This window comes from Bubalus bubalis, chromosome 10, assembly GCF_019923935.1.
Source record: "Bubalus bubalis isolate 160015118507 breed Murrah chromosome 10, NDDB_SH_1, whole genome shotgun sequence".
Taxonomy (NCBI): domain Eukaryota; kingdom Metazoa; phylum Chordata; class Mammalia; order Artiodactyla; family Bovidae; genus Bubalus; species Bubalus bubalis.
This window is the reverse complement of record NC_059166.1, coordinates 7,357,027-7,384,223: the sequence shown is the minus strand read 5'-3', so window position 1 is coordinate 7,384,223 and position 27,197 is coordinate 7,357,027. Positions and strand designations below refer to the sequence as shown.

General features: G+C 47.0%; 1 protein-coding gene across 6 annotated transcripts in view; it reads left to right on the top strand.

Moving 5' to 3' along the window:
* MAP3K4 (mitogen-activated protein kinase kinase kinase 4) overlaps positions 1-27,197 on the top strand; it is a 145,821-nt gene that overhangs the window by 96,453 nt on the left and 22,171 nt on the right. For 4 of the 6 annotated variants that reach the window (XM_044924020.2, XM_006043065.4, XM_006043067.4 and 1 more), the window contains 12 exons: positions 1,539-1,781; positions 4,602-4,748; positions 9,540-9,697; positions 13,335-13,451; positions 16,852-16,951; positions 17,128-17,211; positions 17,492-17,758; positions 19,752-19,901; positions 23,329-23,490; positions 23,909-24,042; positions 24,560-24,638; positions 25,726-25,804. In XM_044924020.2, coding sequence (XP_044779955.2) covers positions 1,539-1,781; positions 4,602-4,748; positions 9,540-9,697; positions 13,335-13,451; positions 16,852-16,951; positions 17,128-17,211; positions 17,492-17,758; positions 19,752-19,901; positions 23,329-23,490; positions 23,909-24,042; positions 24,560-24,638; positions 25,726-25,804 — 1,720 coding nt within the window. The remainder of the gene's footprint in view (positions 1-1,538; positions 1,782-4,601; positions 4,749-9,539; positions 9,698-13,334; positions 13,452-16,851; positions 16,952-17,127; positions 17,212-17,491; positions 17,759-19,751; positions 19,902-23,328; positions 23,491-23,908; positions 24,043-24,559; positions 24,639-25,725; positions 25,805-27,197) is intronic. The other 2 variants (XM_006043066.4, XM_006043068.4) reach the window with 1 other exon arrangement.

Sequence of the window (27,197 nt, the reverse complement as noted above, 5' to 3'; positions counted from 1 at the left end):
CTGTGTCCTGCATTATGAAATCAGTGTCAGCTTTTCTGATTCTTCACCTAGGTCTCCCTCGTTAAAACTGCCGTTCCCTCTTCCATGATCAGGAGCTTTGTAACGTCTCTTCCTCTCTGGATGGGTGGGTGCAGCAGGCAGCGCCAGTAGGAATGCGTCTCCTCGAGCTGGGTGGGCCTGGCCGCTGGATCTCCGGGCTGTCTTACAGTTGTTGAGAAGGAGGGATTGTCCCTTCCCAGTGAGCCTGAAGCAGATGAATCAGCAGGCTGGAACTACAGAGAACGCCAAAACTGTTCTTCAGAATTTTATCCTAGAAAGTTTGCCGAGTTTTGTAGAGCTCTAAATAAACATTTTATCTGATGTCATTGTCCACACCAGAAGAAACGAGCATTTATACCACCAAAAGCGTTCACACAGACATGTCTTAACCCTGACCACATTTATCACAAGTTATCATTTTTTTAAATTATGCAGCTATTTTAGAAATTGTTGCCTGTTACGGGAAACTAAAAGTATGTATTAATTTAAGTGCAAAAATATGTGTGGACAATAAAAGAATGTGAGTTGGGAGACCAGTTAAGAGGAGTAGCTGTAATTAGTGATATTATAAGTTGAAGAAAAGTTGAGATTTTCGAATTTTGATGGCTTCAGTTTTCTCAATAAAAGGAGAAGGCAAGGTCTTGGAGTGATTGGTCAGGATGGTGTTGCCAGAGGTTTAAAAACACTGGGAGAGCTTCAGATCTGCAGTTTCAGGGGGAGAGCGTGAGGAATCTGATGGGTAACTGTATGAACGGTGAGCAACAGCAGGATTCCTAGGAAACATCAGACAGACAGATTCTGAGTGGGACCGACCAGGTTCATTTTATGCTTTTTTTTTTAGCCTTTGATGTAACCCAGGAGAACAGATGGACAGAAGACTTGATCAAACCCACAGTTTTTATGTTTCACAAATGGCTATCTGGTTTTGTAATCTTCTCTCAAATTTAACAATTCTCTGGTTTTCTCAGTCTAGAGATAGTTGTAAATAATACTGTGTATAACCTCAGAACTAAATGCTCCAGTTAAGTATGATAAAAAATGTATGATGAAAAAGATGAGCTTGATTGTTTTTCTACTATGCTTTTTTGATAAAGGTGTTACACAATTTTATTTTTAGTTCTTGTGTGTGTGTATGCTAAATTTCTTCAGTTGTGTCTGACTCTTTGCGACCCTACGGACCGCAGCTCACCAGGCTCCTCGTCCATGGGATTCTCCAGGCAAGAATACTGGAGTGGATTGCCCTGCCCTCCTCCAGGGATCCAGGGGTCGAACTTGTGCCTCTTAGGTCTCCTGCATTAGTTCTTGTTACCGTTTTCTAATACTCCTAGAGCTTTTTAGCTCTGTGTTGAAAATGGTGAATTATTCTAAAGATTATTTCTCCTGTAAAATTATGATTTTTATTGGTTTGTCAGCGAATTTTAGAGAGCAGTAGTTTGTAAGTGCAGCGTTAGGAAGTTCTCCTGGATGCTGTTTCACGCTTTGTTGCATTTGTGTTGCAGTTTTCTGGATTTCCAGATCCCATGTGGGGTTCAGATTATGTACAGTTGTCCAGAACGCCGCCTTCCTCGGAGCAGAAGTGCAGCACCGTGTCCTGGGAGGAGCTGAGGTCCATGGATTTACCCTCCTTCGAGCCTGCCTTCCTAGTCCTCTGTCGAGTCCTTCTGAACGTCATTCACGAATGTCTCAAGTTAAGGCTGGAACAGAGGCCCGCTGGAGAGCCATCCCTCTTGAGTATTAAGCAGGTTTGTCTCAAGGACTTTCAGAAAATGCCGAGTTCTTTACTATATTTTTTCTATAGACTCAAATTTTTCTTTTTAGGATTTTCCCCCTCTAATTGTTGCAAATAGTGAAAATTTGCATGGGGGGATGTTAGTGTTTCTAAGCTGCTCTCTGTTGGGTAATTTAAAATGTTCTTTTTCCATGCAGCCTTTAAAAATGAGGTGGTGGTTCCACCCTTTCTGTCTTCCACTTCCTCATTCTAAAAGGGGTGCCCACGCTGGTATGACCCTCTGTGTCCTGTTCCCATCAGTCTTTGAAGACTGGAAACTTAAAATTCATTCATAAGAGAGACTTTCAATTCTTTAATTTATCATTTTGTTCTTTTTGAAGCTTTGTGTAGACAGGTGAAGGTGTGAGGTATGCAGGGAGGGGGAGTGTGGACATTTTGCTTGCTTAGGCACTGGTACAGTTTAAGCAGTAATGGCAGCTTCTGCTTTCTCAGTTACTATTAATGTGGGTGGGGTTTGCAGGGAGTTTGCTGCTCCACAGGTAATAGAGGAATGGCTGGAAGCAGTTGTATCTACCAGACTGAGCGTTTATATTGATGCCTCACGATGTTCCCATATTGACATTCATTATATGAAATAGCCACATTGGATTTTGATTTTGTGTGTGTGTGGCCTGCGATGGTCCATCCCCAGGAGTTAGGTCTGGGAGCTCACTGGCCCTGAATGTCAGATGGGCAGCGGGGACGAGTGCCGATTGAAGGACAGGCGGGACGAGACGTACAGAACAGGCCCTGGCGTGGTCCGTTCCCGGTGGCTGATAGGACTGGAGGCTGGCCCTGCACCTCATCACCTCTCTTCCCGCCCAGCACCGGCCAGAGCTCTGTGTCCACCTTCGCGCTATTTCCTTCTCACCGTCTTGGTTCTGGTCACTGGCTACGGTCCACATGGGCCGTTCTTTTCACTTGTCCTCCATATCACAGCAGTTACTTAGGATATTTGGTAAAAATACCTTACCTCCCCTCCCCACGGAACAAATACATACTTAGGGAATGTAACCAGGTGAGACGGGTGTGGGGGGGAGTTGACCTTTTACTAATGGGGCTGTTGTGAGGATTAAACAGTCATTTATGTTAAAACATTTTGGAAAATAAAAAACCAATACTTGGATTGATGTAGCTTTGTTGTTGCTACTTAGTTGCTAGGTCATGTCAGATCTTTTGCAACCCCATGGACTGTAGCCAGCCAGGCTCTCTGTCCCTGAGATTTCCCAGGCAAGAATACTGGAGTGGGTTGCCCTTTCCTCCTCCAGGGGATCTTCCCAATCCCTGGATCAAACCTGTGTCTCCTGCACTGGCAGACGGGTTCTTTACTGCTGAACCACCTGGGAAGCCCAGTGTAGCATTATTAGAGTAAAAATAAAATAGAAATTTTGACTATAATGTATTCAGATTGAGTTGTAAGCACCTAAGTGACATCCTTAACAGAAATTTACGTTAATACTTTTTAATAGATTTAATTCTAACCGTTTCTCCCCTATTGTGAGTAATTATTTTAAAAACATTTTTAAGGGGATCTTGCTTTATAAAGCAATCCATGTTTATTTTAGAAAATCTGAAAAGTACAGAAAATTTCGAAAGTACAGAGAAAAATGAAAGCTATCCTCTTATTCTGCTATTCAGAGGTAACTGCTATAACATTTTGGTATATTTCTCTCCATTTGTTTTTCTATATGTACATGCTTTCTACACATGTAATGATTTTAAAAAGAAAAGCATATGAGTTTTCACCGTAAATGTTTTTCAGAAATAAGGCTCTAAATGACCGCACTGGTGCTTTACTGCATCAGAGCATCACAGTTTACCTGGTCTTCATTGTTCTGAATGATATTGTGATAAATATATTTGTGGACCAGTTTTAGCCTGGATCTCTGATTACTGTTTGAGTATAAACTGTGAAAACTAACTAGTGAGTCACACATTTTTGGATTCTGGTAAGTTTGCACCAGTTTACTTTCCCTGTAGCATCGCTGTGGTTCCTTTTGTGTCTTGATTAATGCATCTTAAGGCTAATGTTAACTGTGATCTAGTCCCACAGCCCCCTGCTGGTTAGAATTTGAGGGAACGTGCCCAGCGTGTTATTAACGGAAGGACTGTACAGGTCCTGTCATTCCGTCTCACCTCTGTTCTCACAGTGCCTCCCGGGGCCTGTACACAGCTGCGGCGGTGGGTTTTACTCATCCTTTTGTTTTCTTTAAAATTCCCCACCGCACCCCTCCCCACTTCTATTTAATTCCATCAGATTTATCTTAGGTGGTTTTTTTTTGTTTGTTTTTATGATGATACAGTTTTTTTGATGGTAAAAGCCACAAATCACAGTAGTTAACTGTGCTAAATTATTACAAAGGCCCCCGGGCTCTGTGGTATGTGAGTACATTTGAATCTTTATTAATGTTTTGTTGTTGTTGTTAAAAAGGACCAGTCTCATGAGGAACTTTTTTTTGTCTTATATTCCTTGTCTTATAATGTGAGCTAGAAGAAAAATAAATCTTTTTCTGTAGAATTTATTTTCTGTAGAACTTTTATTTCTAGAAGAATATATTTTAGCATATCAGTTTCCTGCATATATATTTTCTTTGTGTACTCTCGCTGTGATATTAAATACTTTTATTTTCACTGTGAACGAACGGATAAAGAATCTGGAAAGTATTTTAGGGTTCTCAGAGGCACCGCTCACTTCTCCTGAATTTTTTGAGGATCTGCGCGGGAACTGTGTGAGAACCAGCCGGTCGTCTGGTAGCACGTGTGTGACGGTGGAACTGTGCCTGCTGTCTTGCAGCTGGTGAGAGAGTGTAAGGAGGTGCTGAAGGGTGGCCTCCTGATGAAGCAGTACTACCAGTTCATGCTGCACGAGGTCCTAGACCAGCTGGAGAAGACCGACTGCAACATCGACGCCTTCGAGGAGGACCTGCACAAAATGCTGATGGTCAGGACGGGGCCGGGGGGTGCGGGCGATGTCTGACTTGTGTGTCTTCTCCTGGCTCTTCTAAGCTCTCTGCTTGTGTTCCTGTTATTCCTTCCTGCTCTGAGTGTCTCCTCTCCTCCTCATCCTTCCATTGAAGATTTACTTTCGAGTGTTAACTGACAGTTTTCACCCCGAGTGTGCATCTGTGCACTTCTTCTCTGAACTCCTCTGGTGGTTCTGATCGTAACTGTCTAATACTTAGTGATGCTCTGCTCCTCTGTCCTCGGGTTTCCCCGGTTTAGGCTGAAAGCTGCACAAGCCAGGGGCTGTGACTGGGGTTCTTCTGCCTTCCGTAGTGTTTGGTGGAGTGTTAGTATATAGTAAACCCGTGTTAGCGCCGCTTGAGTAGGTGCACAGATGGTTACGTGACGTGGCAGGTTGATGAAACAGTAGAGAAGATAGCAAGGCTTGTCGTCATATTGTTTTTGGAGAGCCATCACCCTCGCTTGACATCTCCCTGTATCCTGCCTCAGGATGGCTGCAGCACCTCCAGACACACCACCCTCACTTTCTAGGCTGGAAGAGATGAGAAGGGGGCAGAGGGACAAGTCTCCTTGTCAGCTAGGTCCAGAAGAGCAAAACCTCCCCTGGAAGCCCCAGTCAGCAGAAGTCCCCTACATCCTCCTGACGAGACCTGCTGGGTGGCTCCCTCTCTCTAGGGGAGGCTGGGCCTCAAGGATTCAGTTTTTCAGCCTCTAGTAGAAGGAGAAAAGAAAGGGTATGGCTGGGGAGGACTTACTACATCTGGCATCTTGCGAGAAATAATTTTGACTATAAAGTGACTTTTTTTTATTGTTTGGGAGAATACAGAAAATATATGAAATGTGGCTATGTTTTGAAATACTGTATATATGCCTTGTGTCAGAAAAGCCTGTCATTGAATAGTTATGATAAAACAGCAAGCAAATTAGTTATTGTCTCTGTGAGTAATTAAACCAGAAGTTTAAAAAGACAAAAAGTGCCTTGCTTTCCAAACTGTATTTGATGACCTCACAAAGGCACTCGCCGCATCTTTTATGGGATGTTCACTGAGGCAGGAAGGGTGCGCACTGGGCAGGTGAGATGTGCCGTTCAGGTCATCCACCTGCAGCGCCTCGTGTGCCTGGGAGAGGTCGACAGCCTGGGTTCAGGGAAGTCCCGAGACTCTCAGCTGGTTAGAGGACCTTAGCAGTGCTGGGAGTTAGTTTTGACTTTGCTTCTAGTTTTCTGTATGAGTCATCATGTCCCTTAGTTCATCGCTGTAATCCCACAGATGAAGGACTAGAAATTATCAGTGATTTTAAAAGTTGTGTCCCAGAGTGTTCTAGATGAAGTAGTGCAGGGGCATAACTTGAGAACTGGTGGAACCCAAAGAAAACCAGTGTTTCGTCAAGAAGGAAGGAGACTGTGGCCTTCAGAGAGGCAGGCGTGTCATTTAGTGCACCATCCCGCCCTCCTTTCTACGCAGAGGGCTCATACAGCGATGAATTAGAGCTGTGGCATCTCGGGGTGTGAGCAGGCTGGAGGGCCGCGGGGTGTGGCCCCAAGGAGGACACCCTGAGCTCATGCCCCGAGGAGGATACAAGACGTGTGGTGTGCAGAGACCGTCGTGTTGTCTGCAGCGTATCCTGTCCTGCGAGCCTGGAGAAAGACCACTCAGGGTCTCGTCTAGTGGTGTGCACGCTAGTCCCTGGGTTACAGAGGAAAAACATAGATTTAGGGAAAGGCTCAGGGGTTGAATCCCTCGAAGTTGGCAGGACTCAGGGATGGGTTGGGTATGGAGCGGGTATAGAGAGAGGTTGCTGGGTATCCAGTTCGTGCAGCCAGGTGAGTACTGGAGATGATGGGTCCAGTGAGTTTTTTAAATTGAAGATACCCGAAACCATTTGAAAGCCTTTGGGATTGATTTTGTTGAATGAAAGAAATGGAAAAAAAAAAAAAAAAAAATCTCATGTACATGAAAGGAAAGGGAATACTGAGAGTGCAAGGTTCCTTGGGTTCCACAAGGAAATGGGTCTCAAAACACAACTGTTGGGCTTAGCAGGAAGCCCAGTTCCTCTGCTGTTAAAAAGGGAAGAATGGTAATTTAACAGTATGTATGTTCATGTTATTTATCTCAGGATGATGAGAGCTTTTATATCTAATAACAGAGTTTTTTTTTTTTTTTTTTTTTTATGAAAAGAGGTGACATCACCTGTGAGAATGGGTTGTGGTACATTTTAGCCATGTGAGGAAAATGGAGAAATTTCAAACTTGTGTTTGTAGAGAGAAGGCGAATGGGCTGAGCAGAGGTTCAGGTATCACCAGGAACGTGTGCTCTGTGCTTGGCGGATGTGACTGTAGAAGAGCGGCCCCTCCCTGTGGTGTGGCTCGTAGAGACCTCGGCTTCTGGAGGACAGTGGACATGGGGAAGGGCGCTGGGCTTGTCTCGCTCTGGGGTTGTGACAGGCACATGAAGAGGCATTGAGGGGTGGCAGGGTGTGGGGGGGTGGCAGGGACACAGCTGTGCCGACAGGAGCACTGCGTGAGGAGGACGGGACCGAGGAAGAGAGGAGTGAGTCTGAAGAAGAGGAGGAGCCAGGGCGCCAGAGCTCCTGATGAAGTGAGGGGAGCAGTGTAGTGGGGGAGCTGGGCAAGCAGACTGCAGCAAGAAGAGAAGGTTTTAGCATCAGAACATTTGAACTGGGTTTGGGGCGGTTCTGGTAAATACCAGGATCAGAAAGGAAACCTCATCAGAGAGGAGGAAAGGTGCTTGGAACTGGAGGCTGTTGGAGAATGGAACTGAATCCGTGTGTGGGGGGGGCGTGCACCAGATGTTATTTAAGTCACACAGCTGAGCCTGGGACGGAGAGAAGGCCGAGGCGCAGGCTACCGTGTGATGACTGCCTCTGGGCCCTGGAAAATCAGTAGATGATGGTGTGGAGACGGGGCATCCAGGGCATTCCTGATCACAGAAACCTTAATGGGGCAGAGTGTTGCTTTTGTTTTTAAATAAGGCTGTGTGAGGATGCTGGTTTGAAAGATGCGACCGTTGGCAGCCCTTGCGGTGTACTGTAAGGCAGCTGCCCCTTGAGAGGGCTCTCAGGACAGCATGGTTTCAGGGAGGCCAGGGAGATGAAGCTGCCCTCCAGGAGTGGAAAGGGAGGTCCCGAGCCTGATGTGCAAAAGACCTGTTTTGTTGGGATGAGATGGGCATAGACCTGTTAAGTCGCAGGTTCCACTACACAGCTGTGTTCATAATGGACCTGTGACTGGAGATTCATGCCACATGCCTGGGTGGAGGAGGACCCAGAAACTCCAAAGATACAACAGAAGATAGTTTTCTCTAAGTGAAAAACTCCAGAGTTTTTGCCTACTGAAAATTATTATTGGATCTCAGAAAACCCTCATTTCAGAGAACCCTAAGGTGTAGCCTGCTAAGGTTCTTGAGATCCAGGCCTGGAGAAGGGAGCCTGTAAACCTCCAGGCAGGGAAAGGCAGCCGCCTTCAGGGGTGGGGAGGGTGGTGGCCAGTCTGTCAGCAGTTTTGTTTATTCTAACATGACGCATGGTGTTAGAAGCTACCGGAGTAAAGTCTTCAAGGCTCTGAGGGAGAGGATGTATAATTCAAGCATTTTATACCCAGTCAAGGTATCCTTTCAGTAAAAGAATCCACAGACAGTGATGTTTTATAAAATAACAGTTGTGAGCCTGTCTTGAGACAAAGTACAACACGGTAAAATCCTGCTAAGCAGCAGATAAAACAAGAATTTTAGCACTGTGAAAGCTGTTGAAAGATGAACTGTGGTGGACATAAACTCCTCCTTAGAACAATCAAGTATTTTGGTTATAGATCCTAATTTATATGTCATAAACCTTGAAAAATTATGTCATGAGAATGTGGATGCTGGGAACATAATAGTGGGAAGAAGTGTGCTTATTGCCTCCTCTTAACATGTAAGACGGAGAAGGCAATCGCACCCCACTCCAGTACTCTTGCCTGGAAAATCCCATGGACCAGAGGAGCCTGGTGGGCTGCAGTCCATGGGGTCCCTAAGAGTTGGACACGACTGAAGCGACTTAGCAGCAGCAGCAGCAACATGTAAGAAACCATCTAAACCTTAAGTAATTAAAGAAATAAAGGTCCCACGCTCTTAAAGGAATATTATTCACAGTATGTTAAACATGAAAATTTCTATGTTATTATTTTGATTTTTTTTTTTTTTACTTCATTGTATTTTTCTGTACAGTGTGAATGTTTTATTTTCTTAGTAACTTGCAGCTGCTGCTGAGTCACTTCAGTCGTGTCCAGCTCTGTGCGACCCCACAGATGGCAGCCCACCAGGATGCCCCGTCCCTGGGATTCTCCAGGCAAGAACACTGGAGTGGGTTGCCATTTCCTTCTCCAATGCATGAAAGTGAAAAGTGAAAGTGAAGTCACTCAGTCATGTCCGACCCTCAGCGACCTCATGGACTGCAGCCTTCCAGGCTCCTCCATCCATGGGATTTTCCAGGCAAGAGTACTGGAGTGGGGTGCCATTGCCTGCTCCGGTAACTTGCAGCAGTTGTGAATAAAATGTTCAGTTGCTGAGGAGTTGAGTTATACGATTAAAGAAAAATCCTATTTAGACCTCAGTTAATAGTGATGGAGAATCGCGCTTCTCTCAGAGCTTCATGCCTCAGTGGTCCCTCTTCCTCTTGTCTGACTTACAATTTTCATGTTAACAGGGATGAAAGTTGTGAGTTGCTGAATCCTGTTCTCAAATATCTCCTTTTGCGTTTTTTGTATCTTAAGGTATATTTTGATTACATGAGAAGCTGGATCCAAATGCTACAGCAATTACCTCAAGCATCTCATAGTTTAAAAAATCTGTTAGAAGAAGAATGGAATTTCACCAAAGAAATAACCCATTACATCCGGGGAGGAGAAGCACAGGCTGGAAAGCTTTTCTGGTAGGAATCCTTGTGTGGCTGCCTTCCTTTCTCGCTCCTGGTTTGCTCCCCGGTTCTGTTCTACACGTGCGAGTGTCTAATTACATGAAAATGACAAACATTTGTACCTCTCGTGTGCCCCTCTCCTGGGCTTTGTCATCCTTAGAGCAGTGGTTCTCTGCCGGGGGCGAGTTGCCCCCGGGGCGTGTGGCGGTGTCGGGAAACGGTTCTGATCTTATTCACTGGGCGGAGGCCAGGGACGCTGGGAAACATCCCATGATGCACAGGACGGTGCAGCCCCCGCCCCCGGAGAAAAACTCCACCCAGTGAGGCAGTTTTGAAGTAGACAAATCCTGCCACAGGATGCACCCTCTTGATTATATAAAAGGAGGAGAATTTAAAGCCTCTTGACGAGTGGAGTAGGCCTGCAAGTATCAGTCTTTGTGTCCGTCTTGGTGGGCACTTCTGCAGCCTACCAAGTAGGTGTTTTCACCGACACTGTTTTGGGAATGTTATGCTAATCACAGAAGCTCTTTATAAACCGGGTGTTTATATATGATGAAGGAATCGAACTGTAAACAGAAGCCAAGCATGAAGCAAGGGGGAATGCTCACTAGTCTGTCTGCTCTAGGACACGAATATGTCTTCTCAAGTGCAGGCACCTGAGTGTTGAGAGCGAGGTGTAAGGTCTGTGGTCTTTGTGGTGGGCTGCTCCCCTGCTGAGGGACTGGGGACCGGGCCTCCTCCCTGGCTCTAAACCCTGCGGCTGCCCCGTGGTGCCCCCTTCTCTCGCCTGCCGCATCGGCCGTTTCGTCTGTTGCCTTTTTAGGAGCTCTTTTATACCCAGCTCACGTTTCCTTCCCCCGCCCCACCCGGCTCTGTGTGTACCCTTCAGGACTTCGACTGTTACAGAGTTCTCTTCTCCCTGCAGAAAGTCACTGTCCTCAGCCCGCAGGTCTCTTTGTATCTCAGAATGTTGTGTTGACTCTTCTGCCCTGAGCACCTGGTCTTTACGCTTTCCTCCATCTCTGAGTGAACAGTGAACTTGCTCTTGTCTCAGAGCTCAGCTGGCTTCAGGCCAGGGTTCCCAGTCTGTCCTGGTTTCCTGTTCGGGTTGGTTTCCACAGTCAGCCTTACGGAAACATGTATTCACTGCCACTTTCAAAGTCTCTTGCCCCTCTTAGTTTTCCATTGTTCTGTTTCACCTATAAATTTCTTCTATTTGTATCTTCTGTTCTCAGTCTGTCAAGCATTGCTGAAAAAAAAAAGATGTTTGAAAAGGTTACTGTTTCATTTCACTACCCATTCTTGTTATTTAATTTCTTTGTACCGTCATCACGTTCCTGTCAGTATTCCTTTTCATCTTTGGCTTGTCCTTCGATTCCTTTTCAGCGCAGTCTGTGGCCTCCAGCCTCACGTCGTGTGCTCTGGGAAGCTCCAGGGCCCCGTCGCTGCCTGTGCTGAGGGGCTGCCCACCGGCACGGTTCTCATTCTGGGTGTTCGTCGCGTTGCGGCGGTGTTCCGCTTCGTACACTGTTTCTCCCGGGTTGGAGCCGTCTTGGCGTTAACCCTGCCTGCCCCCATTCTTTCTCTCACGCGCCGTCTCTAATTCCCTGTGGCTGTCCCTCGGGTGTAACCAGCACCTGACCTCCGCTCACCACTGCCCGCTTCCCCTCTTCCCGGCCTGCTATTTCTGCCTTGTATCGCTGCAGCAGCTCCCTCAGGAGTCGTTTCTGCCCTGCGTCCTCTAGGGCTTATTCTCAGTGATCCTGTTAAACTGTACATCAGACCATTTTTTGTTCCTGTTGTTCAGTTGCCCAGTCGTGTCTGACTCTTTGTGACCCCACGGACTATAGCATGCCAGGTTTCCCTGTCCTTCACTATCTCCCGGAGCTTGCTCAGACTCACGTCCATCGAGTCTGTGATGCCATCCAACCGTCTCATCCTCTGTCGTCCCTTTCTCCTCCTGCCTTCTCTCTTTCCCGGCATCAGGATCTTTTCCAGTGAGTATGCCCTTCACATCAGGTGGTCAGAGTTATTGGAGCTTCAGCTTCAACATCAGTCCTTCCAGTGAATATTCAGAATTGATTTCCTTTAGGATTGACTGATTTGATCTCCTTGCAGACCATTTTTACCTCTGTTCGAAATACGCCAGTGGTTCTCCTTACTTAAGTAAAAGTGAGAGCACCTAAACAGTGGCCCATGAGACCAGGCACAGTCTGGCTTTTCACAAGCTCTGTATCCTCATTTCCTGGGCTCTCCTGCGCGTCCTCTGAGGCCACAGTGGCTTTCTGCCTTTTCTTCCTAGGCCCGGCCTGCTCCTGCCTCAGGCTCTTTGCACTTGCTCATCCCTGTGCTTGGACTGTTTTCTATGACTTATTCCCCACTTCCTGTAGGTCTTTGGCCAGATGTTATCTTCTCCACATTTAAAGTTGAATCTCCTACCTGCAAGAGCACCTTAGTGTTCTTCCTTAATTTTTCCTCTCCAGAGCACGTATCAATAGTTGAAGTACTCTATTTTTCTTTTTTGTTTGATTTATTGCTTCTTTTTCCCCTCCATTTACTGAAGAAATTTTATCTCTTTTGTTCGCTGCTCATTACTCCATAACAGATACTGATTAGTTGTTGAATAATTTATCCTGAATATCCTTGTACACCACTGCTCTTTACAGGCATGTTTTTAATCAGGCCGTTTTCCCACTTGGTCACTGTTACAGCCCACTCTCTCTGCCTACCAGAGGATGATCACACAGTCGCAGGACGTCCAAGGCCCCCCCCGGCACGGCTGGGTTACCGTCCTGGTCCTCACTCCCCTCTTTCCAGCTCTGCAGTTTCTCTTCACGAACACGCCTCCTGCTTAACACACCCTCGTGCCCTTCGATCATCCTTCCTGTTCTTCCTCGACTTGCCTTCCCCCTCCTCCCTCGTCCGTGCTCCTCCTGACAGAACCCCTCTTCCCTCTGCTGTTCTAGTTCCTACAGTTCTGCACTGCCCGCAGGGCCTGTTAACCCACACCCTCAGACAGCTCCCCCAGTAGTTACCTTCTGCCTCATCTGATGTTGGTTGTGGACTTACCTGCTGTGTTTCACTAGGTTATAAGCTCCTGTCATCATAGAAGTCAGTAAGCTGGTGTTGACTTTTCATTGAACTCATTTAGACTTATTTTGTACGTTTGGGTTTGCATTTTAACCCCAGTATTTAGACTGCACTTGATGAGGAGCGCCAGTGATTACAGTAGCTCATGTCGTTGACTGTGGAAATTGCATTTAAGGAATTCACTTTGTTTCTTATGCTATCATTTAGTTTATTGAGCCTTTAAAAATATTTTGTAATAAATATATATTTGAGCCCACTTTTATACCATTTCGAACATTTAAGATGAAAATAACATGATCATTACATAGCTACTGTGAATGTAATTTAAGACTTTACAGTTTATAATGAAAAACTGGTAGTTGAACAAACGTAGATACATCCACAATCGCGATTTCTACTTTTTCATGTTAGTCATGATTTTATGTTAAAAGAGATGTCTCACTGTCATTGATTTTGAACTGTTGACGTAACAGCTCAGTCTTCCAGTTTCTCATTCCAGAGTTAGACTGAGTGGGGACGGTTTTTCTTCCCTGGTTTACGTCTGTTGCTTCTGTTCCCGTAGTGACATTGCAGGAATGCTGCTGAAATCGACAGGAAGCTTTCTGGAGTCCGGCTTGCAGGAGAGCTGTGCAGAATTCTGGACCAGTGCCGACGACAGCAGCGCTTCAGACGAGATAAGGTGGAGGCCGCGCGTCCTCTCCCCCCCCAGCCCCGACCTCGCTCACCTCCCAGCCCCGACCTCTCCCCCCCCAGCCCCGACCTCTCCCCCCCCAGCCCCGACCTCACTCCCCCCAGCCCTGACCTCTCCCCCCCCAGCCCCGACCTCGTCCCCTCCCAGCCCCGACCTCACTCCCCCCAGCCCCGACCTCGTCCCCTCCCAGCCCTGACCTCTCCCCCCCCAGCCCCAACCTCGTCCCCTCCCAGCCCCGACCTCACTCCCCCCAGCCCTGACCTCTCCCCCCCCAGCCCCGACCTCACTCCCCCCAGCCCCGACCTCTCCCCCCCCAGCCCCGACCTCTCCCCCCCCAGCCCCGACCTCGTCCCCTCCCAGCCCCGACCTCGCTCCCCCCCAGCCCCGACCTCGTCCCCTCCCAGCCCCGACCTCACTCCCCCCCAGCCCCGACCTCACTCCCCCCCAGCCCCGACCTCTCCCCCCCCAGCCCCGACCTCGTCCCCTCCCAGCCCCGACCTCGCTCCCCCCCAGCCCCGACCTCGCTCCCCCCCAGCCCCGACCTCTCCCCCCCCAGCCCCGACCTCGTCCCCTCCCAGCCCCGACCTCACTCCCCCCCAGCCCCGACCTCTCCCCCCCAGCCCCGACCTCGTCCCCTCCCAGCCCTGACCTCACTCCCCCCCAGCCCCGACCTCTCCCCCCCCCAGCCCCGACCTCGTCCCCTCCCAGCCCCGACCTCGCTCCCCCCCAGCCCCGACCTCGTCCCCTCCCAGCCCCGACCTGGCTCCCTCCCAGCCCCGACCTCGCTCCCTCCCAGCCCCGACCTCGCTCCCTCCCAGCCCCGACCTCGCTTCCCCCCAGCCCCGACCTTGCTCCCCCCCCAGCCCCGACCTCTCCCCCCCCAGCCCCGACCTCGTCCCCTCCCAGCCCCGACCTCACTCCCCCCCAGCCCCGACCTCTCCCCCCCCAGCCCCGACCTCGCTCCCCCCCAGCCCCGACCTCGTCCCCTCCCAGCCCCGACCTCGCTCCCTCCCAGCCCCGACCTCGCTTCCCCCCAGCCCCGACACTGCTCCCCCCCAGCCCCGACCTTGCTCCCCCCCAGCCCCGACCTCTCCCCCCCCAGCCCCGACCTCGTCCCCTCCCAGCCCCGACCTCACTCCCCCCCAGCCCCGACCTCGTCCCCTCCCAGCCCCGACCTCGCTCCCCCCCAGCCCCGACCTCGCTCCCCCCCAGCCCCGACCTCGTCCCCTCCCAGCCCCGACCTCGTTCCCTCCCTGTCCCGATCTCATTCCCCTCCCAGTCCCAATCTTGTGTGGTGTTACTCTTGGCAGTGAGCCTATAATATGCCACTTGTTGAAGCCAAATCATGTTGGGCTCAAAGAATGTGGGTTGTAGATCTAAAGGGACTTATGTGTGGCTGCTGTATTGTCTTTTCATGTGAACTGTTAGTTATGGTTTTATGTGAAATCGTCCTTGAAGATGACTGTTGTTTAATCTAATCCTTAGAGACGGTGTTGTTTATGTGGACTAAGAACTGGTAGGGTAGAATTCATTCACGTGTTCTGGACTGTCTTTAGTTAGCTCGTTTCTGTCCTTTAAAGCCCCTGTAGTAGTCCATGAATACATTAACTGACATTTGGTTCATTTTTGTTGTTTTTGTCCTCACCTTGCCCCTTCTGTTGAGCTTGAAGCTTGAGTGTGGGAGGCCGTGGCTGGCCCGTCTGCTGTGTTTTCTTCAGTTGTGCGCACAGTACTGAGGGTGGACTGTGCTCAAGTGCTGTTTTTGTGGCTTATGTGCCACTCAATAGAGCTGTTTGTGGCCAGTTATCAACGGTGCCCTGTGAGTCAACATTAAGAAGTGCTAAGGCGGAACCAACTTCTCTAGAGGTGTTTTCTCTCACCTTCCAGAATTTGATAGAAAGCACATTTGGGGGTTTCAGAACACCGGAATGTCTTTATACCAGGATTAAAGAAAGAAGTTACTACATAGGCTTTCACCTGGGAAAATACTGAATTATTGAGAAATGGAATGAATCAGTTCATAGACGGTCTTGCAGGTTTGGGCACTGACATGGTAGACTCAGAATAAGCGAGTTCAGTCACTGGGGTGGTGAACTAGAGAATGGCTCTTACAGCGCTCTGATCGTTTACTGGGGATGGATCGAGAAAGGGGGTTCACACGCAGTGATGTGTGGGGCTGACTGTCCCGGCTCCAGGGCACCCCTGTAGGTCGTGCACACCCCCAAGTCACAGCTCAGTGACGTCCTGTTGGTGGATTGAAAACTGCTGTGATGGGTGAGAAAATTGGCAAACACCACACAAGATAATAGTTTAGGGTGAGCTGGTGTTAAACATTTCCTGGCTCACTGCTCCTTTTTAGTTAGATTATGAGCCGAGAGTCAAGTACCTAATTCCTGCTCCACGAGTTATCCTAATGTTGTTCAGTCGCTAAGTCATGTCTGACTCTTTGCAACTCCATGGACTGCAGCACGCCAGGCTTCCCTGTCCTTCACTATCTCTCAGAGTTTGCTCAAATTCATGTCCAATGAGTCGGTGATGCCATCCAACTATCTCATCCTTTGTCATCCCCTTCTCCTCTCAGTCTTTCTCAGCATCAGGGTCTTTTCCAGTGAGTGAGCTCTCAGTTGCATCAGGTGGCAAAAGTATTTTATGTATCCTAATGAAATCCTAATGAAATGCCAGCAAAGGTCCATCTAGTCAAAGCTATGGTTTTTCCAGTAGTCATGTATGGATGTGAGAGTTGGACTATAAAGAAAGATGAACACCAAAGAATTGTTAATTTTAAACTGTGGTGTTGGAGAAGACTCTTGAGAGTCCCTTGGACTGCAAGGAGATCAAACCAGTCTATCCTAAAGGAGATCAGTCCTGAAAATTCATTGGAAGGACTGATGCTAAAGCTGAAACTCCAATACTTTGACCACCTGATGCGAAGAACTGACTCATTGGAAAAGACCCTGATGCTGGGAAAGATTGAAGGCAGGAGGAGACGGGGGGATGACAGAGGATGACATAGTTGGATGGCATCACCTGTTGGACGGACATGAGTTTGAGCAAGCTCCAGGAGTTGGTGATGGACAGGAAAGCTTGCATGCTGCAGTCCATGGGGTCGCAGAGTCAGACACGACTGAGCGACTGGAAGGAACTGAGTGAAACTTTTAGGAAATGGAGCACACAGCCTTTGCAGGTTGTTCAGTGTGCCTGATCTCAGGAAGTACTTTCTAGAAAACTGTGGGAGCAAGCTGCAGCATATTTCGAGTGCATTCGTAATAATTGCTTGTTTCTAAAATCTTCAGTCTTTATTAACGTGAGTTGGAATTTGCTCTGTCTTTATTGTGTATTTCTTGGTGTGCCCTCGTGCATTCTAACTGGGTTTCTGTCCGCCTGGCAGGAGGTCGGTTATAGAGGTCAGCCGAGCACTGAAGGAGCTCTTCCACGAGGCCAGGGAACGAGCCTCCAAGGCGCTGGGGTTTGCCAAGATGCTGAGAAAGGTGCGATCACAGTCCTGACAAGCTGTTACTTATTTTTTTCTTTTATCTTTTTTTTTAATCAATTAATTTTTTAATTGAAGGGTAATTTCTTTACAGAATTTTGTTGTTTTCCGTCAAACTCTGTTTATTTTTTAAAAGCTAACCCTAAAGAAGTTTCTCTGTAACTGTGATCCTAGGACTTGGAAATAGCTGCGGAGTTCATACTCTCGGCCCCGGTTAGAGACCTTCTGGATGTTCTGAAAGCAAAGCAGTACGTTAAGGTGCGTAGTTAAGGCGGCAGAGTTATTTTACCTTTCTTACTCTAAACAGAAATTTGACTTAAAGATGTAGGTAGTAAACATTTTAGGCTTTGCAGTCAATATGTGGACCCCCGTTTTAAGACTGCCCCATAGTTTCCCAGTATATAAGTAGAGAACCAGAGTTCCTCATGCTTACTAACTTGTTTTAAGGCTGCAGATGAAAAACCCGAAACATGCACAGTGACATTTCTATAATAGATGGTGTTCTTTAATTCAGGATTTTGGATTGTTTCTCTTCCAGGTACAGATTCCTGGCCTAGAAAACTTGCAGGTGTTTGTTCCAGACGCTCTTGCTGAGGAGAAGAGCATTATTTTGCAGTTACTCAATGCAGCTGCAGGGAAGGACTGCTCCAAAGATTCAGATGAAGCACTAATTGACGACTATCTACTTTTGACCAAACATGGTGACCGCACTCCAGACTCGGAGGACAGCTGGGCCGCCTGGGAGGCGCAGCCTGTCAAGGTCGTGCCTCCGGTGGAGACGGTTGACACCCTGAGAAGCATGCAGGTCCGTCTCACTGCCGCACCGCTCCCCGCCCTGCCTGGAGGCAGTGTTGTTATTGTTACTGTTGTTGTTTAAGTCGCTCAGTCACGTCCTAGACGCTTTTTGACCCCATGGATCGTAGCCCCCCAGGCTCCTCTGTCCATGGGATTTTCCAGGCCAGAATACTGGAGTGGGTTTCCATTCCCTTCTCCAGGGGATCTTCCCAACCCAGAGACTGAAGCCAGGTCTCCCGCATTGCAGGCAGATTCTTTACCCCTGAGCCACTGGGGAAGCCCCAGAAACACGTATTGCTTAGACTTTGATGTTTTGATGATTTTGTTTCCTTACTGTACTAAAATATTCTGGGAAAGTCTTTAGTTGTACTGAAGTATTTGAAATGTTTTTATCTTTCCTCACTTCAGCCACGTACATAAGTTAGAGGCACCCACCCGTGACCTGGAAGGAATTGTCTCCCTCGTTTAGTTTGTCGTTGCAGACATCTCAGCTCTCCAAGTGTTGATTTAGCGGCTAATCACTCTAAACAAGACAAACTTTTTACCTTCTCACTGGCTACTTGACTCCCTTCTTCTGCGTAGTCAGGTTGTCACCTGCCTACCTGGCAGTGATCCTATGACAGTCTGTGTGCCTCAGTAACTAAAACTGTAAGAAGCCTCTCAGGCCGCTGTGTTCAGAGAGCATCACACTGACATACATTCGCTTCCGTGTGCAAGACAGACAGCTAGTGGGGAGCTGCTGTGTAGCCGCTGTGTTCAGAGAGCATAACACTGATATACATACTCTACCATGTGTAAGACAGACAGCTAGCGGGGAGCTGCTGTGTAGCCCAGGGAGCTCAGCTCGGTGCTCCATGATAGCCTAGAGGGTGGGATAGGGGCATGGAGGTCCCAGAGGGAGGGGATGTGTGCATACACATAGCTATTCACACTGTCGAGCAGCGGAACCTTGCCGTCCAGCATTGGACAGCAGTTCTTCTCCAGGTAACACACACACACAAACTGTAAGAAGCCTCCTCCCACCTCTGTGCTCAGCTCTGGAGCGGTGGTGAGTGCGCACCTGCGCCTTGAACTCAGCCTGTACAGCCCGGCCGACTGCCCCCAGCACCACGCGTCCGCCTGTCTCAGTGACTGGCGTTTCGTCCACTCCAGTGTTTAAGCCAGGATGTGACCGTTCATAAACATCCAGCCTCCGCCCTCCTCCACTTAGGCGGCTCCCCCCAGCCTGAAGCCTTTCCAGTCAGTGGGATCCCTCTGCCTCCCCGGAGCTGCTCCTGGGTGGGAGCTGACCGCCCCTTTCATGCACTGTGCAGGGCCGGAGCCACTCCCAGCTGGGAGCTGACTGCCCCTTTCCTGCCCTGCGCGGGGCCGGAGCCAGTCCCGGGTCGGAGCTGACCGCCCCTTTCCTGCCCTGCGTGGGGCCGGAGCCACTGCCGGGTGGGAGCTGACTGTCCCTTTCCTGCACTGCACGGGACCCCACTTCTGGTTCCCTGCTGCAAGCCTTGCCTGCCGCCCCTGTCATCTGGCGCTCATTTTGGTGCTTCCAGAGTGGTCCTCACTCTCATACGTCTCATCACAGGTCTACTGAGAATACCGCGGTGACCGTCGCTTAAAGAGCACAAGTAGTTCAGTCTTGGTTTCTGTTTTATACAAGGCCGCTCATCCTGTCCCATTCTTACTCCTGCATTTCCCATCTTCACACGCTGCTCCAGTGCATACACTCTCTCAGTCTCTGCTCCAGGAGGGTTGTCTTGGCGTTCTCATACCTCAGACACTGCCTGCCCACCGTCCCGTGGGATCCTCCCTGCTGTGCTGGAGAATGTAGTCGTCGGTGCCCGCTGCACTGCTCCGGGGCAGCAGCTATAGTCCAAACATGTGCTTTCTCATCAGTGCTTGCTGGCTGGGGGGCCCTGGGGTTGGTGGTGTTTGGGGCCTGGGAGTTGAACTAGAGCGGACAGCTGACTGGGCCTGTGTTTGAGCCCTGTGCTGGCTTTTCTTCCCAGGTGGACAATCTTCTACTAGTTGTCATGCACTCTGCGAAGCTCATAATCCATAGAAAAGCTTTCCAGCAGTCCATCGAAGGGCTCATGACTCTACGCCAGGAGCAGACTTCCAGTCAGCCCGTCATTGCCAAAGCTTTGCAGCAGCTGAAGGTATTTCATTGTCACCTCTATCTTAGCTGTAATTTATTTGTATTTGGTACAATGCAAGGGAAGAGTTTGTCTGTTATAACCTAAGTATTCCAGGGACTTGAACTCTTAAATTGTCCTCTCCATTCTCTACCTCTTCCCACTTTTCCCATGTCTAAGTTAAAATTTTTCCTGTATCTTCCTTGGAACAGTGGAACAGTAGAATTGGAAAGGGTGAGAATTTGAATAGTTATGTGACTTCTTAAGGTCATGTGTTTGGTTGGTATTGGACCTGGTCTCCTCCTTCCTAACCCAGTTTATTTCTCCTTTAGCAATTACCAGTATTTACTAGAGGTACCGTTTGTTAAAAATGTGTAATTTAAAAAAAATATTTGTTTCACTTAATAGATGATTCAGTCAAATTGATGATAATAGAGAAAGCCAGTTGTGGCTTGTGGACAGGCAGAAAGGCCTTCAGAGTTCATGACAAGCTAGAGCCTTGCCTTTTCTTCCCATTATTTCCCATTTCCCCCCACTTTTTATTTTGTACTTCATTCATCACTGTCCCACAAGCCATTAATTTTCTGTCACATCACAGCTTTGCTTCCTGAAGAAGCGCTTCTTGAAATTACAAGTAGTTTGATAAACGTTTGTTTTTGTTCTGCCAGTCTGGTTTGCCTTATTTAGCTATAAACATTCTCCCTTATACATTGTAAAGTAAAAGCCGCTCAGTCGTGTCTGACTCTTTGCGACCCCATGGACTATACAGTCCGTGGAATTCTCCAGGCCAGAATAGTAGTGGGTAGCTGTTCCCTTCTCCAGGGGATCTTCCCAACCCAGGGATTGAACCCAGGTCTCCCACATTGCAGGCGGATTCTTTACCTACTGAGCTACCAGGGAAGGCCCCTTTATAGATTATCACCCCATTCTAATACCAGGGCAGGGGACTTTTGTTTTTTCTTTTAGTTTGAGTTAATGAATTCTGGAGAGTACAGAATTGTATATGGTGTTCATTATTCTTGGGCTTGAAAAGTGTGTAGCCTTAAGGATCTGACCTGTCACACTGCAGCACAGAGGAGGGGAGACTAGGGCCTCCCAGTAGCAGCTGGGGATTGCTGCCGTGGAGGCACTGCAGCTGGGGAGGATTTCTGAAGGTGTAGGTTGGGAAGGGACCAGTGAGGGAAACACTGGGGCATGGTGTCCATGGATCAGGGTTATGGGAACACTCATAGAGCATCAGTCTGGTTTGGTTGGATCCTGATATATACAGTGGGAAGGAGTGGGGGATGCGGCTGGTAAAAAATCAGGTGGGCAAAAATCAGACTGTTGGGAGATTCTGAATTTCATATTCTAAGCCCCAGAGAGTCATCGAAGATTTTGGAATACAGTATAGGGGACTCACTTGAAAAGTGAAAGTTGCTCAGTCATGTCCGACTCTTTGCGACCCCATGGATTATACAGTCCATGGAATTCTCCAGGCCAGAATACTGGATTGGGCAGACTTTCCCTTCTCCAGTGGATATTCCCAGCCCAGGAATCGAACCCAGGTCTCCTGCATTGCAGGCAGATTCTTTACCAGCTGAGCTACCAGGGAAGCCCTCTAAAAGGGCCCGCTTTAATTTAAGGTTCTAGTTCTCACATAATCTAGTGAATACGTCCCATCTGCTAGCTAACGAGCAATAAGGTGAATCATCCCAACTGGGAATAAAAACTTGATCAAGCTTAATCTCTTTTTTCTTAGAGAGTGGATTTTGTCTCACAAATCCTGCTCACAGCGCCAATTACCGTTTTGCCGAAAGCTTTCACGTTTCGTCTCAAGTTCAAAGGATTTGTTAACAAAATAAGCTGCTCGTTATGTACAAATAAATAATACAGATATTCATTAGAGAGTTATCTAGCTTATTTTCAATATACTAACATTAAAAGAAAAGAGAAAGAGCAGAGAGTACATCACCAAATTGGGTTTTGACCAACATCCAGACTTAAACAGCACTGGGCAATCCCGTGTCACAGCACATCTGGAGTCCCAGTTGGGAAAGGGTCATTACATTTGTGTGTGTTTAAGGGTGAGTGGTTTTTCCTGTGGTCATGTATGGATGTGAGAGTTGGACTGTGAAGAAGGCTGAGCGCCGAAGAATTGATGCTTTTGAACTGTGGTGTTGGAGAAGACTCTTGAGAATCCCTTGGACTGCAAGGAGATCCAACCAGTCCATTCTGAAGGAGATCAGCCCTGGGATTTCTTTGGAAGGAATGATGCTGAAGCTGAAACTCCAGTACTTTGGCCACCTCATGCGAAGACTTGACTCATTGGAAAAGACTCTGATGCTGGGAGGGATTGGGAGCAGGAGGAGAAGGGGACGACAGAGGATGAGATGGCTGGATGGCATCACTGACTCAATGGACGTGAGTCTGAGTGAACTCCGGGAGTTGGTGATGGACAGGGAGGCCTGGCGTGCTGCGATTCATGGGGTCGCAAAGAGTCGGACACGACTGAGCGACGGAACTGAACTGAACTGAAGGGAGTGGAAAGGGAACCGAGTTTGGAGCTGTTGTACTGTTGATTAGGGAAGACAACAAAGCTTGTGCTGGGGCAGGGCTCTCCAGCCCCTGTACTGTTGACACTTGGGGCCAGTCAGTAATTGTTTGGGGAACTGTCCTGTGGCTCAGATGATAAAGAATCCACCTGCAATGCGGGAGACCTGGGTTCGATTCCTGGGTTGGAAGATCCTTGGGAGGAGGACAGGGCCACCCGCTCCAGTATTTTTTCCTGGAGAATCCCCATGCACAGAGGAGCCTGGTGGGCAATAGGACACGGGGTCACAAAGAGTGAGGTGTGACTAAGCACAGCACACCTGTGTGTTGTAGGTGTCTGGCAGCATCCCAAACCTCTGCACAGTGGATGCCAGTAGGTTTCACAAGTCTCTGCCCACCCCTCCCCACATTGGACAGCCAGAACTATCTCCAGCATCGCCCGTGTCCCCTGAGGTGGCAAAATTGGTCCCAGCTGAGAACCACCCTGAGGGGGACGAGAAGGACAGTGTGACTCGTAACACTGTAGAGGTCTCTTAGAAACATGTCAGTAGTTTACTCTGTGGCGCTGAAATGCTGCTAACACTTGAGCAAGCACCAAGGGGAGACACAACTGTGGTTGATGTGCAGAAATGTTGAGGCTCTAAGCATCTATTCAGAGACCACCATGTAATCAGGCATGGTATTTCAAATGGGTTGTTTTGCTCTTGTATTTCATCAGGCCTTAAGAATACCTAATACAAGTAAAAATACCAAACTTTTTTTCTTCTTTCGTCATTACTTTTGAATAACCAAAATAAATATGACTGTACCGTATCACAGTGGTCAATGTCTGCGTGATGATGAAAGGAACCTTCCTCTAAAATAGGATAGACGTGTGATCTGTTCCGTTTCGGATTAATCATGGTTTGGGATTCTTTAGAACGATGCCTTAGAGCTCTGCAACCGAATAAGTGATGCCATTGACCGAGTGGACCACATGTTCACTTCAGAATTCGATGCTGAAGTTGATGAATCTGAGTCTGCTACACTGCAGCAGTATTACCGAGAAGCCATGATCCAAGGGTACAATTTCGGGTTCGAGGTAGGTACAAAATAAGAGGCAAAGCACGGTACAGTTTTGCCACAGCTTTGTAACTTACTGACAGCAAGCATTGGGAATCTTGCACGGCACATCTCATGAGCCCATGATTGTAATCACAGCTTAGTCCAGAATGTCATCTTACACCCTTGCTCGACGTCAGAAATGTGGAGTTTCTTTTAAATGGTCAGATAGTTACCCAGTTTTTAGATTTACGCTTATGAGTAAGACCTTTGTGAAATTGCACTTGAAGACATTATTTTCTCTGTAACTCTTCATACTCTTTTTACCATATGTAAAGTTCACTGGCTTTTGCTTTTTGTTTTTAGAAAAAAAAAATTTAAACAGCATTATACAGTGTGTTAAGTATTTGTGTAATTGTTTTCTTCTTAATTTTGATATACATGAAATCTTTTTACAGTATCATAAAGAAGTTGTTCGTTTGATGTCTGGCGAGTTTAAACAGAAGATAGGAGACAAGTATATAAGCTTTGCCCGGAAATGGATGAATTACGTCCTGACTAAGTGTGAGAGCGGCCGAGGGACGAGACCCAGGTAATGACCACGCAGGATGGCTCCTTCCTGAGCCCTGTATGGGCTGGAGACACCCCATTCTGATGCTTATGGGGGTTTCTGAGCAGATGACAGGAAAGCATCTGGAACTCTGACAATGTTTTTTTTTTTATGAACCTGTCCACATAAAAACTCCGATAACTCTTGAAATACTTTTTCTTTTGTAATCGTTCCAAAATGAGTTATCTTTAAGCAGTTCACATTCTTCCTGGACAGGTCTTTTTAATTGCTAATCTTCTTTCCTTCTTTCCTCATAAAGTTTACACCCCTTATTTAGTGTTAAATGGCAAAGAAATCAGTAGCCAGTTCCTTTACTAAGAAGCCATTCGTCTTTCTCAAACGCCCTCTAATTGTACTGAACACGAGGCAGATAGAGACAAATGTGTTTTGTCCTAGGTAGTAATTTTCCAATCGGATTGCTTTTCAGCGTTGAGTAGACTAGAACGGCTGTGGCACTTGCTCGGTTGTTTTGTGACTGTTGAACTTTTCTGTGTGACAGGTGGGCAACTCAAGGTTTTGACTTCCTGCAAGCCATCGAGCCTTCGTTCATCTCTGCTCTGCCAGAAGACGACTTCCTGGTATGGGATATTCTAAAGCGTTTTTCCTTAAAAAGCAAGTCGATCGTTCTCTATTTCTGATTGTGTACTTTTTTTTTAGTAACATAGAAAGTGGTTCTTCAATATTTTCACCTAATCATAATATTAATGCTGAGACCTTACTGCACTCTAATAGCAGAGAAGGACGTTCCCTGCTCTTTTTATAACAGTGTTGTTGAGCTGACCAAGTCAGTATACAGTTGTTTCTGCAGCCTGGCACCTACAAAATATGTGTGAGTTTTGTATTTTATAAAGTGCTGCTTTTCAGCAGCTTAATGAAGAGTGAAGAATAGCTGTTTCAGTTCGGTGTGTGTCTTTTTTTTATTTTGACTGCCATGCATTACTGTGAGATCTTAGTTCCCTGAAAGTGAAAGTGTTAGTTGCCCCGTCTTGTCCAACTCTTTGTGGCCCCATGGACTATAACCCGCCAGGCTCTGTCCATGGAATTCTCCAGGCAAGAATACTGGAGTGGGTTGCCATTTCCTTCTTCAGGGGATCTTTCTGACCCAGGGGTTGAACCCAGTTCGCCTGCATTGCAGGCAGATTCTTTACCGTCTGAGCCACCAGGCTGCCCACTGGTTCCCTGACCAGGGCTCAAACCCACGCCCCCTGCAGTGGAAGTGCAGATTCTTAACCACTGGACCACCAGGAAAGTCCAATGTGGGGTGTTTTAGAGCATCATGCCAAATGTTAAATATTATTACCAGTATTCAAATAAATTCTGTCAGATCAAGAAGATGTTGTTCAGATTTGTTCATTTCAACCTCCAAATAGAACGATCGCAGGAGAAGCCTTTGCTTGTGCATGTCATTGCACTGTGGGAGCTGAATGCCAATTTGCTTTCACTTATAAAAATGGAATTGTGTATTGTGTTATCTTAAATTACGTTCAGTGTGTGTTTAATTTGTGTTCATGCCTGTTTTCTCTTAAACTAACTTTGAAAATATTTACTTGAGGAAAGCATGTTTCTTTTAAATATGCTGAATGCTTAATCTGTGCTCTATACTTATATGATTGAGAAAGTGTACGTTTTTTTCTCTTCTCCTTTCCCATTTCCTTCGGTTTCTAGAGTTTGCAAGCCCTGATGAATGAGTGCATTGGCCATGTGATAGGAAAGCCGCACAGCCCTATTACAGGTTTGTACTTTGGTAAGAAAGCAGGAAAAGCGCCTCTCCTGGGACGAGCACATTGTCCCGATACGGCAGCCATTTAAAATGCTTTGGAGACTAAGAACATTCAGGAAAATGACAATGAAAGTTACAGGAATGAGGTGTATACATATAGAACTCCACAGTAGCTTTTCTGAATTTAACAAGAAAATTAAAAGGTGAACCCAAGGTGGTCCATGCTTGCTGCAGTATTAAATAATTTTTTTTTTTTTTTACATCACCATTCATTCCGTTCTCCCCCTTAAACTCTTTCCTTCTGGGGAGGAGAGACTTGGAGAAACACATCCTGTTAAGAAGCAAGGCATTTCTTGCTGCAGGTGGTAAGTGTGATTGTTCTGCCCCTGCTTCCTCACCTTTGGAAGGAGGATGAGTTTATTTTCTTAACAGCTTTCCCAGATACCCACATTCTTCACCCATCTTCCCAACTAGAAGATTCCTAATTGCTGCCCCACCCCCCACCCCACTCCTGTTTGGTTTTATTTTAAAAAAGAAAAAAAATTGTCATGCAATAATATACTCACATTATAGTTTTCAGTTATAGTTGATATATAGTCTTGCAGTATATGTTAAAACTTTAAAGCAGAATATCAGTAAAAAGCTATCTTACCACATTCTTGAGATAGTAAACAAAAGCGAAACTATGTTTATGTGTAATAACCAGAAAAGAAAACTTAGACATTTTTAACAATTTCAATTACACAAAATAAAATAATTCATAAATGGTAAATTTATTAAGCAACAGCATTATCTTAAAGGGTGCTTGCTAGCTACTAAAAGTTAGTAGACTAGGTTTTGATGCTTGATTTCTGTATCTTTAAAATTCACCCAATTTGTAGTGCTTTTTCTCATTTCTATGAAATGAATTATCATTTGTAAAACCATTTGAACATTTTATATAAAACATTCCATATTATCATCAAAATTTTCATTAAGCATATTATCATAAATACTTTGATTTCTGATTTCCTAAAACATTTCCATAAGAATACATGATCAGTAATTCAGTAAAAATTGTTGTTGTTCAGTCACTCAGACGTATCCAACTCTTTGCGACCCTGTGGTCTGCAGCATGCCAGACTTCCCTTTCCTTCACTATCTCCCAGAGTTTGCTCAAAAGTAAAAATTACCTCTCTAAAATATTTTTATCAGATTTATTGAAGTAAAAATTACTTCTTCAAAATATTTTATTGCATGAGGAATCATTTTATTTATAGAAGAAGAAAACTGCAGTGCAACAAAAGCACGTAGAAAATGAACGTGTAGAAGAATGTTACGAGAGGAAAGCTCCTCCCCGTGGAGCAGGGGCTCTCGGTGTGAGTCACTGCCGCGCCGCTCCCCGCGCCGCTGGCGGGACAGTCGGTTCGTGGCTCTG